The 11,947-nt window shown below is 47.4% G+C and overlaps 1 protein-coding gene across 1 annotated transcript; it reads left to right on the top strand.

The window, feature by feature from the left end:
• The first annotated feature begins 5,802 nt into the window (after nucleotides 1–5,802).
• Nucleotides 5,803–7,317, top strand: LOC115645588 (olfactory receptor 51G2-like). The gene is made up of 2 exons (XM_030550464.1): nucleotides 5,803–6,034; nucleotides 6,614–7,317. Exons 1-2 carry the CDS (start codon nucleotides 5,803–5,805, stop codon nucleotides 7,315–7,317), a joined length of 936 nt encoding a protein of 311 aa, XP_030406324.1.
• Nucleotides 7,318–11,947: the final 4,630 nt, after the last annotated feature.

Consider the following 11,947-nt stretch of genomic DNA (forward strand, 5'->3'; position numbering starts at 1 on the left):
AGGGTCAGTTTAGCACCTGACCCCAGTGCTGGTGACATAGGATACAAGAAACACAGGACCCGGCGACTTATTCCATCCTGGACCCTTATATCTGTGATGACATGAGCTACTGACCAACACTCTGTACAGACATGTTCAGATGAGGTCCAAGGCCTGAAGTAAAGATACAGGAGCTGTCTCCACCCACTGGTGAGGGAGGACAGTGCATTGGGGAAAGGAGATCAAGGCAGGAAACAGCATTTACAGAGTGACTGTGTTTGTGGAAAGCCAGGAGACTGGTGGTATGTTGGCCCATAAAGAACCATATTGGTGGCTGCTCTGACCTCAGAATCCTTGACAATATTCTCAACAAAGAGAAGGGACATCGATGTTGTTTCCCATTATACCTGGCCTGTCACTGTCCTGTCTCTGGTTAAACATCCATAGGCCATAAAAAAAACCGCAGAGCTGTTCTGCAGTCGCAGTCCTGGCCCTTCCTTAGCACTCTGGGTGCTGTGTGATCCATGGGTACGGCGTTAGCTGTGGACAGGTGCTATTCAAGGGGCATGGACACCCACCATCCCCCCACTCCTTCAGCCCGGAGCTTCTGCCTGAGTCCTGTCAGAGACATCATTGTGCAGTAGTCACAAGAGAAGCCATTCAGGCAACACCCTAATCACCACCTTTAGTGGCTCTGCACACAGCACAACTGCTAAGCCCACTCCACACGGAAGCAGAGCAGAGCTGTCTGTTTGTGAGGGTCTGACACACAGGAGTCCTGGGAAGAGACTCAGGCCCATATTGCCCTCCCCTCCATTTCTGCTGCCCCAGCCATGCCAATGGGTAGAAAAGGGCCTCAGCTCCCCAGCAGAGTCACAGAGATCTCCTGTCCCAGTCGAGCCCATTCAGTGTAGGTTGGCCACCTTCTTGAAAGGAACAAGCAAGACACATTCAGGAGCCCCACCCCCGGCATGGCCTGACCGCTGGCCCTCTTCTTCCCCCTGAACTCCCACCTCCTGCTCCTTCTCTTCCCCAAAGCCCCACCCAGTGACCAGGCCGCATGTCAGAGCCAGGCTGTGGTAAAAGAAGCCCAGGGAGCAAGTGTCACTTTGGGGAACCCCAGAACTTCCACCTGCCCCGTTCAGGGTATGTGGCCTTGGGGAAAAGAGGAGCAGGGTGGGGCCTCATCATGAGTGGCGGCTAAGGACCTCAGCCCCCCAACAGTGAAAAGGGTGGCTCTGTCCATGAGTAGTGTGGATTGGCACCACAGGGAATTCAGGACAAATGCTGTTCGGGAGTCTTTCAGCCCACACTGGGTCTTCAAATCTGTATTTTGGGACTCTCCTGCCCAATTCAGGATGGATGGGCCACCATAATTGAGTGGCCATTGGAGGAGATGTGTTGGGGAGTATCCCCTTTTTGTTGTTGGAGTGATTGGGGGTGTCAGTGAACCCCTGATTCAGGGTGTGGCCCTTTAAGATTCCTGTGCCTTTTGGAGCTGACAGAAGCTTCACTCCATGTGAAACAGGAGGAGACCTAGAAGGGCAGGCAGGCTGCATCCTCTCGAGAAACACGGGCGCCACCAGCAGGGGATGGCCAGCTGCCCTCGCTCAGCCCTGGGGAAAGGGACTGAGATATCATGGGTGCCAGGTGGGGAGAAGCCAGTGAGGCTGCAGCAAGCCTGGAACCAGACAGACCCCAGTAAGCAGGAAGGTGGGGGGCTCCTGAGTAAAGGAGGAGGATGGGGTCGGAGGGTAGGAGAGTCTGTGTTTTGGAGATGACTGAATGAATGTGACCCCACAAAGGGGGCTCTTGTTTCAGGTATCCCAGGCTGAGTGTCATTGCAAGGACCTTAGAAGGAAGGGCAGAGTGCCTGCAATGCTACCTCAGGCCACAAGGTGGCACTCTGGGGCAGCACGTGTCCACAAGGTCTTGGCTACACTCAGCTGTGCTCTTGTAAGCCATTACCATCAGGTGCAGATCAGCCCAGCCCCCAGGCTGCTCTACACTGTGCTGAGTCAGCAGGAGAACAGGCCAGTGAATCTAACCCCTGTAACCGGCAGGGCCATCCTTAGGATTTATGGGTCCTTCTGCAGTATTATTAAACTGGTGCCCTATGCCGAACGGCAGCCTGCCATCGCAGCCTGTGGAGGGGGAAAGGCATGAGGCAGCAAGGATACCGAGCCACCCGGCCCGCCTCACAGTGGCAGAGAGTCACAGTTCCCCACACAGACCCCCGTACACTCTGCCTCACACAGAATGTGCAGCACCGGTGCATTCGGTGCTGTAAATACGGCCCCTGCCTTAGGACACTGCAGCATGCCCTGGGTGTGTGGGAGCCGACCCGCTCTTACCTGCTACCATGGGTGGTGGATGACGCTGCCCCTTGGGGTGGTTAGTGCCCCAGCCAACCTTTTCTGCCTGTAACCCCGCCCATACCCCACCCCTGCTCCACCCCAAACCCCACCCAACTCTGTCCAGGCTCCACTCCTCCCCACTGTCTGCCTCCTCTCCTCTCTTCCCTCTCACTCCCTGTTGACCCCATTCCAGCCAAATCCCTGAATGAAGCAAATGACACTAGAAAGATATTGCCGAAGAGGTTTGTTTGTTTTTTGAAGAAAATGGATATGTTTTCCACTGCATGCCAGAAGGTGAAAACTGGACATGCAGAAGGTACCTAATTAAAAGCACTAAATTTAGGCATAAAAAATGTTGGTCACAGGTATGTTGATGTACCCTGAAGTTTGTCACAGATTTATTTACAAAAACTTTGTGGTAAGAGCAAATCAGCTGTCCTGCTGAATACATTAAATATTATGGAATACATGATGCAGCTCTTCTCTGTTTTACATTTTCTTAATCAGTATTGCTGAGCTGATTTTATATTTTAAATGAAAACAACAAGGAGTCCGTTGGCACCATAAGGACTAACAGATTTATTTGGGACTAAGTTTTCATGCGTGAAAAACCTCACTTCTTCAGAACTCAGGGATTCTTAAGCCTTCATAAAGTAATCATTACAGATTGCTACATATATAACTCACTGAAAGGCAGACTTTATTTTAAATTAATCAATCACAAAGGTTTAGTGTTTTCATAATAATGTTCATTGCTTTTCGAAAAAGGGAACACTAATTTAATGTGTGTGATCTCCATGACAAGAGACATGTTTATGAAATTTCATCTACTTTAAAAAAATATGTTTCCACAGATTTTAGGCATAATGAAGCATTTCATATCTTACTAAAGTACTGATTCTGCTGGAGGGTTCTTTTAAAACTAGCTCATTAAATAGTCAGAAGTAAAGAAATGGAAACTTTTGTCCAGCTATCTGGAAGGAAAGGGGTGATGTCCCTTTAAGGGCTAGCATCCCTTCAACAGGGGGGTGGAGGGTGAAAGAAGTGGACAGAAAGGACAGGAAGACTTTGGAAGCAAGTTTTTTGTACTATAGTAATTAAAATTAAAATGTGTATTTTAGATAAGGGTGGTGGCTTTTCTTGAGTTGTTTCTTGTCTTCCTGCTTGTTTTGCAGCAGCCTGCTATTAAACTAAGATGAGCCATTTTAACCCAATATATCCAGCAAATAAACATCCCAATAGTTAACCAAATGTAGCTCTGCAGCAAACATCACAAGAATTGGGTTTAACAGACACATTCTTTATGGCAGCTCAGCCCCATGTCCGTCCCAATGCCGTTTCTGGGTTGTATGGATTTTATCAATACTGGACAGAAACAGCCGAAGAGCAATAGACTGTTTTCATGTGACAGGTTTCAGAGTGGCAGCCGTGTTAGTCTGTATTAGCAAAAACAACAAGGAGTTGTTAGTTAAATAAATTTCTTAGACTCTAAAGTGCCACAAGGACTCCTCGTTATTTTCACATGGGTAATGAAGTTCCACATGCATCTGACTTTGAAATGTACTTCCTGAAATCCCTATTTGTGACTGAATAACAGGTGTTGTGGTGTTGTGTTGTGTTGTGGTTACTATGTACTAGTGTACTAGTGTACTATGTACACTAGTACATTAATAATACACTAGTGTATTACTACTAGTAATGGCCACTGGGGATCTTCAGACTATGTCTACCTCCATTCAAAATTTATGAGGGCTCTCCAAATGAAAAGAGGTTCAAAAGTGCAGTATTAGAGAGTGAGAGCCCATGGAATGAATATTTCATATCCTGACCCCAATGCCTGTTACCAGTCCAGAGAGAGGCTACAGACTGACAGAACACAACCTGAGGAGAACCAGTCTGTTATTAACCCAGGGACAGAGGAGCTACTAGACTTTTGTTTGCTGACAGGTCATTGACTGAGGGCTGAGATGCTGTGATCTTTTCAGGTTCTGAAGAAATCCAGATGACAGATGTTGCATTTGAAGTCTCACCGTAACCTGAGAAATCATCTCTGAAAGAAGATCAAAGGGGAAAGAATGGGTTGACGTGTGTGCTAACGTACAGATGTGTAAATGCTATGACTTTTGCTTTAGAAAATATTTGAGAAGTATTCCACATACTCAAATGAGGATGCACCTGAAGAAGTCGTTTCTTTTACCCACAAAAGCTTATGCCCAAATAAATCTCTTAGTCTTTAAGGTGCCACCGGACTCCTCATTGTTTTTGTGGATACAGACTAACATGGCTACCCCCTGATACTATTCCACATATTGTTTGCAATGGGGTTGGGCAATTAATCTTTGTTTAGTGAACAGTAGTATAATCATGTCTCCGAGAAACTGACCAGAAGCTCTTTCTAAAACTTACAGTGAGAACATAAGATCGGCCATACCGGGTCAGGCCAAAAATCCATCTAGCCCAGTATCCTGTCTTCCAATGATCTAACCCAATATCCTGTCTTTAATGATTGAACTCTCTGGATTCAGTCAACGCTGGCAAGGCAAAGCACTTCAGATTCTTTTGGAGAGATTCTTGGGGGTCAGAGTGTATCACTGGGAGCACTTGATAAGGGAAAGTTAATAGAGCCTGGTTCTGATTGAATTTACACATATAAATCTGGAGTGACGCAGTTGAAGCCATTGTTATTAAAATCAGAACCTGACCCTGAGAATTTATCCCATTTTCTGAAAATAGGCAGAGACATAATATGGACTCTCAGGAGTGAAGAAAATATATATATATATATAATGACACAACTAATCATTTTTATAAATAGCTTCAATGCAGAACAGATAAGTACAATGACAGATTTCACCATGCACTTCTCATTGCATGGTACAATGGGCTACACTCAGAAATGGAGGGTCAGAACAGGTGTCCATGGGAAGGTCAAAAGTGTAAAATCACATGGGGCTAAAGGAGACTGCGGAACTCCCAGCCACAAGTTATCAACAGGGCCAAGAGTTTAGTAGGATTCAAAGAGGAACCGTATGTTTATGTGGGTAATCAGAAATTCCAATTACATTAGTGAAGACTATTTTAAAAAGTTTTGGAAGGACTATAAACCTTCCTCATGTACAGTACAAAATATGTATAAATAATGGGTCTCAGAGGAAAACATTCCCTGGGAGCAGGTTATCTCATAGCTTTCTATTGCAGGACTTCATTTGGCTTCCTCTGAAGCATGTCAAATGGGTCAGTGGATACTGGGCTAAATGGACTCCAGGTCTGATCCAGTCTGGGAGTGCCTATCTTCTTATATGCAGTGTAAATCCAAGATTAAGTTTTTGCTGATCTTCCTTGAGCTCCTGGGACTCTCTAGAAATACAATCAGAGCAGAAAGATGTCTTGTTAAATATCATCTAGTCTCCTGTTGCTTTTCCTTTCAGGAGGAAAGGTTCAAAACTATCGGACCTCCCAGTACATGATGTCAGCTGTCAATGACACCAACTTCAACTCTTCAGTGTTCCTTCTCACCGGGATACCTGGGCAGGAAGACGTCCATCTCTGGATCTCTATCCCCTTCTGCTTAGTGTATGTTATTTCTGTAGTAGGAGATTCAGTTATTCTGTTTATTATAAGAACAGATACAGGCCTCCATGAGGCCATGTACATTTTCCTTTCCATGTTGGCAGTCACAGACCTTGGTTTATCAATAGCCACTGTTGTGGAAAATCAACCACATTGTTGAATTTAGATCAGACAGCCTAAGGCTCTTTTATTTCATACAAGCATATATGCAGGGAGAGACAGCATAGACCCCACGCAAGAGACTGGCTGCTCTACATATTACAAATTTTACCAAGCTTATAAAGGTTAAAACCGCAAAAAGTAGCACGCTGGTTATACATGTTATTTGCCTTATTTGGAATATAATGCTGATGATAAGCAAGCTGACCAATTAATTCTCCATCTATGGTTTTTCCTGTTATTGTCTTTGCCAGTCAAGTCTGCGGTTTGACTGTTCCAGCACCTTTTCTGTAGTCCTGACAGCAGGCTCAGCTGTTGTAACTTAACAGATATTCTGATTCCCCTTTATCCAATTCTAGTTCCTCTTTTTGGGGCCCTGACCACATCTTTTTGCCTCAGCATGCCCTTTGTACAGAAAAACAAGTTTAGCAAAAGTTAAAACTCTTACTCTTAGCAAAAGGCTTTTGGGCCTACTCTTACTCTATTCTCAGCAAAAAACCTGGGGCCTTGGGTAAGGTAGGGTCAAGGGAGGGGGTGTTTCCCTATCACCACCATGCCAACAACATTGGGCACATTCTTGTTTAATGCTAGGGAGATCAACCTTGATGCCTGTTTTGCCCAGCTGCTCTTCATCCACTCACTTTCATACACTAAATTCTCTGTGCTCTTGTTGATGGCCTTTGACCGCTTCATCGCCATCTCTCACCCGCTGAGATATGCTTCCATCTTTACCCTGCCAAGAATAGCCAAGATGGGACTGGTGTGTGTGCTAAGAGGGGTTGCCGTAGTGTTCCCACTGTCCTTTCTCCTGAAACGTTCCCAATACTGTCAAGACAATGTCCTCTCCCGTTCCTACTGCTTGAACCAAGAGATCATTAAGATGGCTTGTTCGGATATTAGAGTCAGCAGCATCTATGGCTTTTTTGTCACAGTCTCCACAGCGATGTTGGACTCGTTGCTCATCCTCCTATCTTATGTAATGATTCTGAAAACAGTGCTGAGCATTGCCTCCCACGTGGAGTGCGTTAGGGCACTGAGCACCTGTGTCTCCCACTTCTGTGCTGTCCTCCTCTTCTTCATACCAGGGACTGGCTTGTCTGAAGTACAGAGATTCAGGAATAGCTCTTCTCCCTTGCTTCAGATTCTCATGGGCTATGTCTACCTGCTGGTCCCACCCATGATGAACCCAATTGTGTACAGATTGAAAAGCAAACACCTTCATGCAAGGATAATCAGGGCATTCAAAAAGTGAAGGGTCAGTTCATCAGCTGGCTCTGCCGCTGGTCACATGAGACATGAAAAACATGGGCCATGGCGAGGGCACCTATTCCATCCTTACCCCCAAGAAGACATGAACTACTAATCTAAACTCTGTAGAGAGAAGTTCAGAAAAGGTCTAAGGCCTGGAGCAATGGACAGGGCCTGGTGAGAGAGGATGGTGCACTGGGAGAAAGAGACCAAGGCAGCAGCAGAATTTACAAACGGACTGTGTCAGTGAAGAGCCAGGGGACTGGTTGCATGTTGGCCCATAAACATCTGGATCGGTGGCTGCTCTGACCTCAGAAATCCTGCCGATACACTCAGTAAAGAGAAGGGATGTGGGTATTGTTTCCCATTACACCTGACTGTCAATGTCCCAGTGTCTTTGGTTAAATATCTAGGGGCCATTAAAAAAGCTGCAGAGCTATTCTGTAGTCACAGTCCTGGCACTTCCCGAGCCCTCTGGGTGCAGCTTGATCTATGAGCACTGCACGAGCTATGGACGGGGCTATTGAAAGGGAATGGTCACCCATCCTTCCCCTACCTCCTCAGTCAGCTGCTTGTGATTGAGTCATGTCAGACACATGATGAATGGAGGCGACCCAGGAGAAGCTATTTAGGCAACTTGCCCCCATCCCCCGGCTCTGTTGATGGCTCTGAACACCACACACGTGCTGAGCCCCATCCGCACTGAGGCAGAGCAGAGCTGCGTGTGCGAGTGAGGGTCTGACACATGGAGCCTCTGGCCCAGATTCTCTTCTCCCGCCATCCATTTGTGCTGCAATGAAAATGGTTGGAAATGGTCCTCAACTCCCCTGCAGAGGCACGTCTCGCTCCAGTCCCAGCCCAGCCTGTTCAGTGTCGAGTGACCATCTTTTCAAAAGGCAAAAGCAGGACACATGCAGGAGCACCATCCCCGCTGCCTCTCTACTTTCCACTTAATGCCCCACCCCCTACTCTGCCTCTTCCCACCAGGACCCCTCCCCCTGCCCCATCTCTTCACTCAACACCCAACTCCCTGGTCCTCCTCACTGGTGAAGGCTTCACACCCTATTCAGACCAGAAGTCACAGCTGAGCCATGGTGAGAGTTGCCCAGGGATCCAGAGACACTCTGAGGAGCCCCAAACCCTCCACTGTCCTGGGCAATTCTCTGGGAGACCCAAGGGGACCCCTCAGCCTCTGTCCCCTCCCCCCAGAACCTAAAATCCAGGAAAAGTGGAGTGTCCAGGGCTGCCCAGAGTTTCCAGAGCTCTCTGAGCAGCTCTTATCACAATCTAGCTCTGACATGGCTGGGGGCTGGAGCATCAGGGAAAGGGGAGCAACAAGGGGCAAGGCCTTCTGAGAAGAGATGGGGTAGTGGGTGTGGCAAGCCTGAACCAACTCCGACTCCAGCAATCTGTGTGTGTGTGTGTGTGTGTGTGTGTGTGTGTGTGTGTGTGTGTGTGTGTGTGTGTGTGTGTGTGTGTGTGTGGCGGGGGAAGGGGGGCCTGAGTAAAGGAGGAGGATGGGGCTCTAGGGTAGGAGAATCTATGTTTTGGAGGATACTGAATTAATGTGACTTCACAAAGGGGGGTCTTAAATATTCCAGGCTGAGAGTAAGTCATTGCAAGGCCCTTGGAGGGAAGGGCAGGGTTCCTGCAGGGCTATCTCAGTCCTCAAGGGGGCACTCTGGGGTGACACTCATCTAGAGTGGGCTGTGCTCTTGGAAGCTGTTACCATTGGGTAGAAGTCAACCCAACCCCCAGGCTGCTCTAAACTCTGCTGATGCCGGGGGGAGTGTGACAGGTTCGCTCACAGAGATCCCCTTGGGACTGTCACACGATGTGTTGAAATTATCTGTGAGTCCATTTTCCCTGCCAGCTTGGCACGTCCAGAACCCTGCCTTGTTGAGGCAACACACTAGCCTGCTGCAAACACAGACCTACAGTCTGGGTCACACCCTCAAAGCTGCAGGCTTGAAGTGAATACACCTTAGCAGGTTGTCTGACTCCAGCACCCAGAAACCCAGCTCCCAATGGGTTCCAAACCCCAAATAAATCCGTTTTACTCTGTATAAAGTTATACAGGGTAAACTTGTAAATTGCCCACCCCCTATAACACTGATGGAGAGATATGCAGAGCTGTTTGCTCCCCCACGTATTAATCACTTACTCTGGGTTCACTAATAAACAAAAGTCATTTTATTAAATAGAAAAAGTAGGATTTAAGTGGTTCCAAGTAACAACAGACAGAAAAAAAGTAAGTTTCCAAACAAAATAAATGACAAAAACATGCAAGTCTAAGACATTAAGAAACTGATTACAGGTAACCTCTCACCCTCACAGATGGTCCAATAAGCTTCTTTCACAGACTAGTCTCCTTCCTAGTCTAGGCCCAGTCCTTTCCCCAGTAAGTTCTTGCCAGTTCCAGCAGACATCTTAGGTGTTAAGCAGGGACTTTCTCATGACTGGCCACCTCTTTGTCCTGCTCCAACCACCTTGTATAGCTTTAGTACAAGGCAGGAATTTATTGTCTCTCTGGGTCCCCACCCCTCCTTCTAAATAAGGGGGGTGCAAACTTTTTTGCATGAGGGCCGCATTGGGTTTTGGAAATTGTATGGAGGGCCAGTTATGGGAAGGAGTCATGACTTATCTGCCCCCCCGGGACTCCTGCCCCAACCAATCCCCCCGTGCCCTGATGGCCCCACGGGAGTCCTGCCCTGTCCATCCCCCCCGGCTCCCTGTCCCTGACTGTCCCCAGAACCCCGCTACTGACTGCCCCCCACTGCCTCATCCAACGCCCCTAGGGATATATGGTCTCTTTACTCCTTAAACTACGTCTTCTCCTACGTCAGGGGAATCTCCCAATTGTATCCTGCTCGAAGAGTGCGACAACGTCCCCTCTATGCTAATCAATTATGGTTAAGCAGGTCCAACTGGACACCTCAGTTTCTTCCTTTCGGGTACATGTGACAAAAACTGTACTGTCACCCCCAACCTCCTTAAAACAACGAGGTTTATTAGCAAAAAACCACAAAGCATTGGAGAAAATGGTTTTAAAGTAACAGGCAGCTGTCATCTTTCTCACATATCATGACAAGCTAAGTTAGACAGGCTTTGCTCTGGAGATACATAATGGAACTGGAGCAAATTACATTCTTTTGGAAAGCCAGGTTGCCCTTGAGACTCAGCCTACTTTTCCTGTGTGTCTGAGCATCTTCCCATCTGCCTGCCCCTTTCTTATTGAAGCAGCATTTCCTGAAACTGTGTGAGCCTAGGCACAGTCATCGTACTGCTCAGCCGTGTCTGTGTTACAGGGCCATGGTGTGGAGCTGACCTTTGCCCTCTGACTGCTTTCTCCCAGCCAGACAGTCTAAGATGAGGCCCTCGTGGCTGGTGCTCTATTGTTTGGAAGTTAGACCCATTCAGCCTCAAGGGCTCACAAGCATCTGGTGACTGTGCTGAAACTCCCACTGTCTCCTTTAGACTCCAATACTCCCCTTAGAAATCCACTACCTACCCTGCACTGCCATCCCCGAGTACTCTGCTGTGCCAGCAGAACTCCCCATGCTGCAGAGAGTGCAGATGGCAAGGGTCCAGTTACAGGGGTTTGATTCGCTGGCCTGTTCGCCCCCTGCCACAGCGGAGTTTAGAGCAGCCTGGGGGCTGGGCTGACCTCCACCCATTGGTAATGGCTTCCAACAGCACAGCACACGCTGGCCACATCCCTACAGATGTGTTACCCCAGCGTGCCCCCCTGGGGCCTGATGTAGCGCTGCAGGCCCTCTGAACTTCCTTCTAAGGTCCTGGGTAACCTCTGGGTGGGTTAGAGTTCACTTCATTGCCCTTCTCCAGAGTCTTAAAATATAACTCCCATAGAAAGCAGCTGGAGACACGAAGTTCAGTCTCTCAGGATTTTCAGCAAAGATTGAACCTCCTCATGTTCAAGGCCCAAAAGGAAGTAAAGAAATGAAAATTTTATGATAAAGAAACAAATCTAATTTTTACAGCATGACACGGCTATTTTATAATCCACAGACGTTATCTTCACAGTTAGACATAAACATAAATAAATACAACAGATTAAAATCTGAACAGTTCAGTCCCCACAGAAACACAGTGAGAAGAAACTGAGAGTTCCCAAAAGCTTAGACTGAGTTCACCTGATTCTCAGTGAGAGTCTTTGGTCACCAAATCTAGACAGTCTGCCGAGTCTAAAAGAGCATCTTCCCTCCCCTTGCCTGTAGGAATCTCTCTCTCGCCAGGCAGGTAACAGCTTTACCAATCACTCACTTAAGTATATAGATAACCAAAACTCCAGGCACAAGAAAATACAAAGCTGAGAACGGCAAAACAGAAATGACTCTTTTCCCATTACTACATGGAAAGAAAAGCTGGTAAATCATACTGGTTGGGGCAATTTAACCAAAACAGTTCAGCTCAAATCAAAATAAAGTTCAAAGAATGCAATTAAAAAGTGGAGAAACTATTTTCCCCTTGCTTTACTTAACCCTGCCCATGCTTTGCTCTTAGAGGGTTAACAAATATCACGAACCTGCTGCAAAATGCTTCAGAGTCAGGGGAAACAGCCTGCATTTCGCTCCTCGGCTCAGCTTCTCCCAATTCACACAGAGCAGGTGGCC

The sequence above is a fragment of the Gopherus evgoodei genome, chromosome 1 (assembly GCF_007399415.2).
Source record: "Gopherus evgoodei ecotype Sinaloan lineage chromosome 1, rGopEvg1_v1.p, whole genome shotgun sequence".
NCBI lineage: Eukaryota > Metazoa > Chordata > Testudines > Testudinidae > Gopherus > Gopherus evgoodei.

Excerpts from the sequence above, each read along its gene's own strand:
- LOC115645588 (XM_030550464.1), top strand. The coding sequence starts at position 5,803 with ATGTCAGCTGTCAATGACACCAACTTCAACTCTTCAGTGTTCCTTCTC. Across the intron at positions 6,035-6,613 it reads AGACCTTGGTTTATCAATAG|CCACCATGCCAACAACATTG; the intron begins CCACTGTTGTGG and ends GTTTCCCTATCA.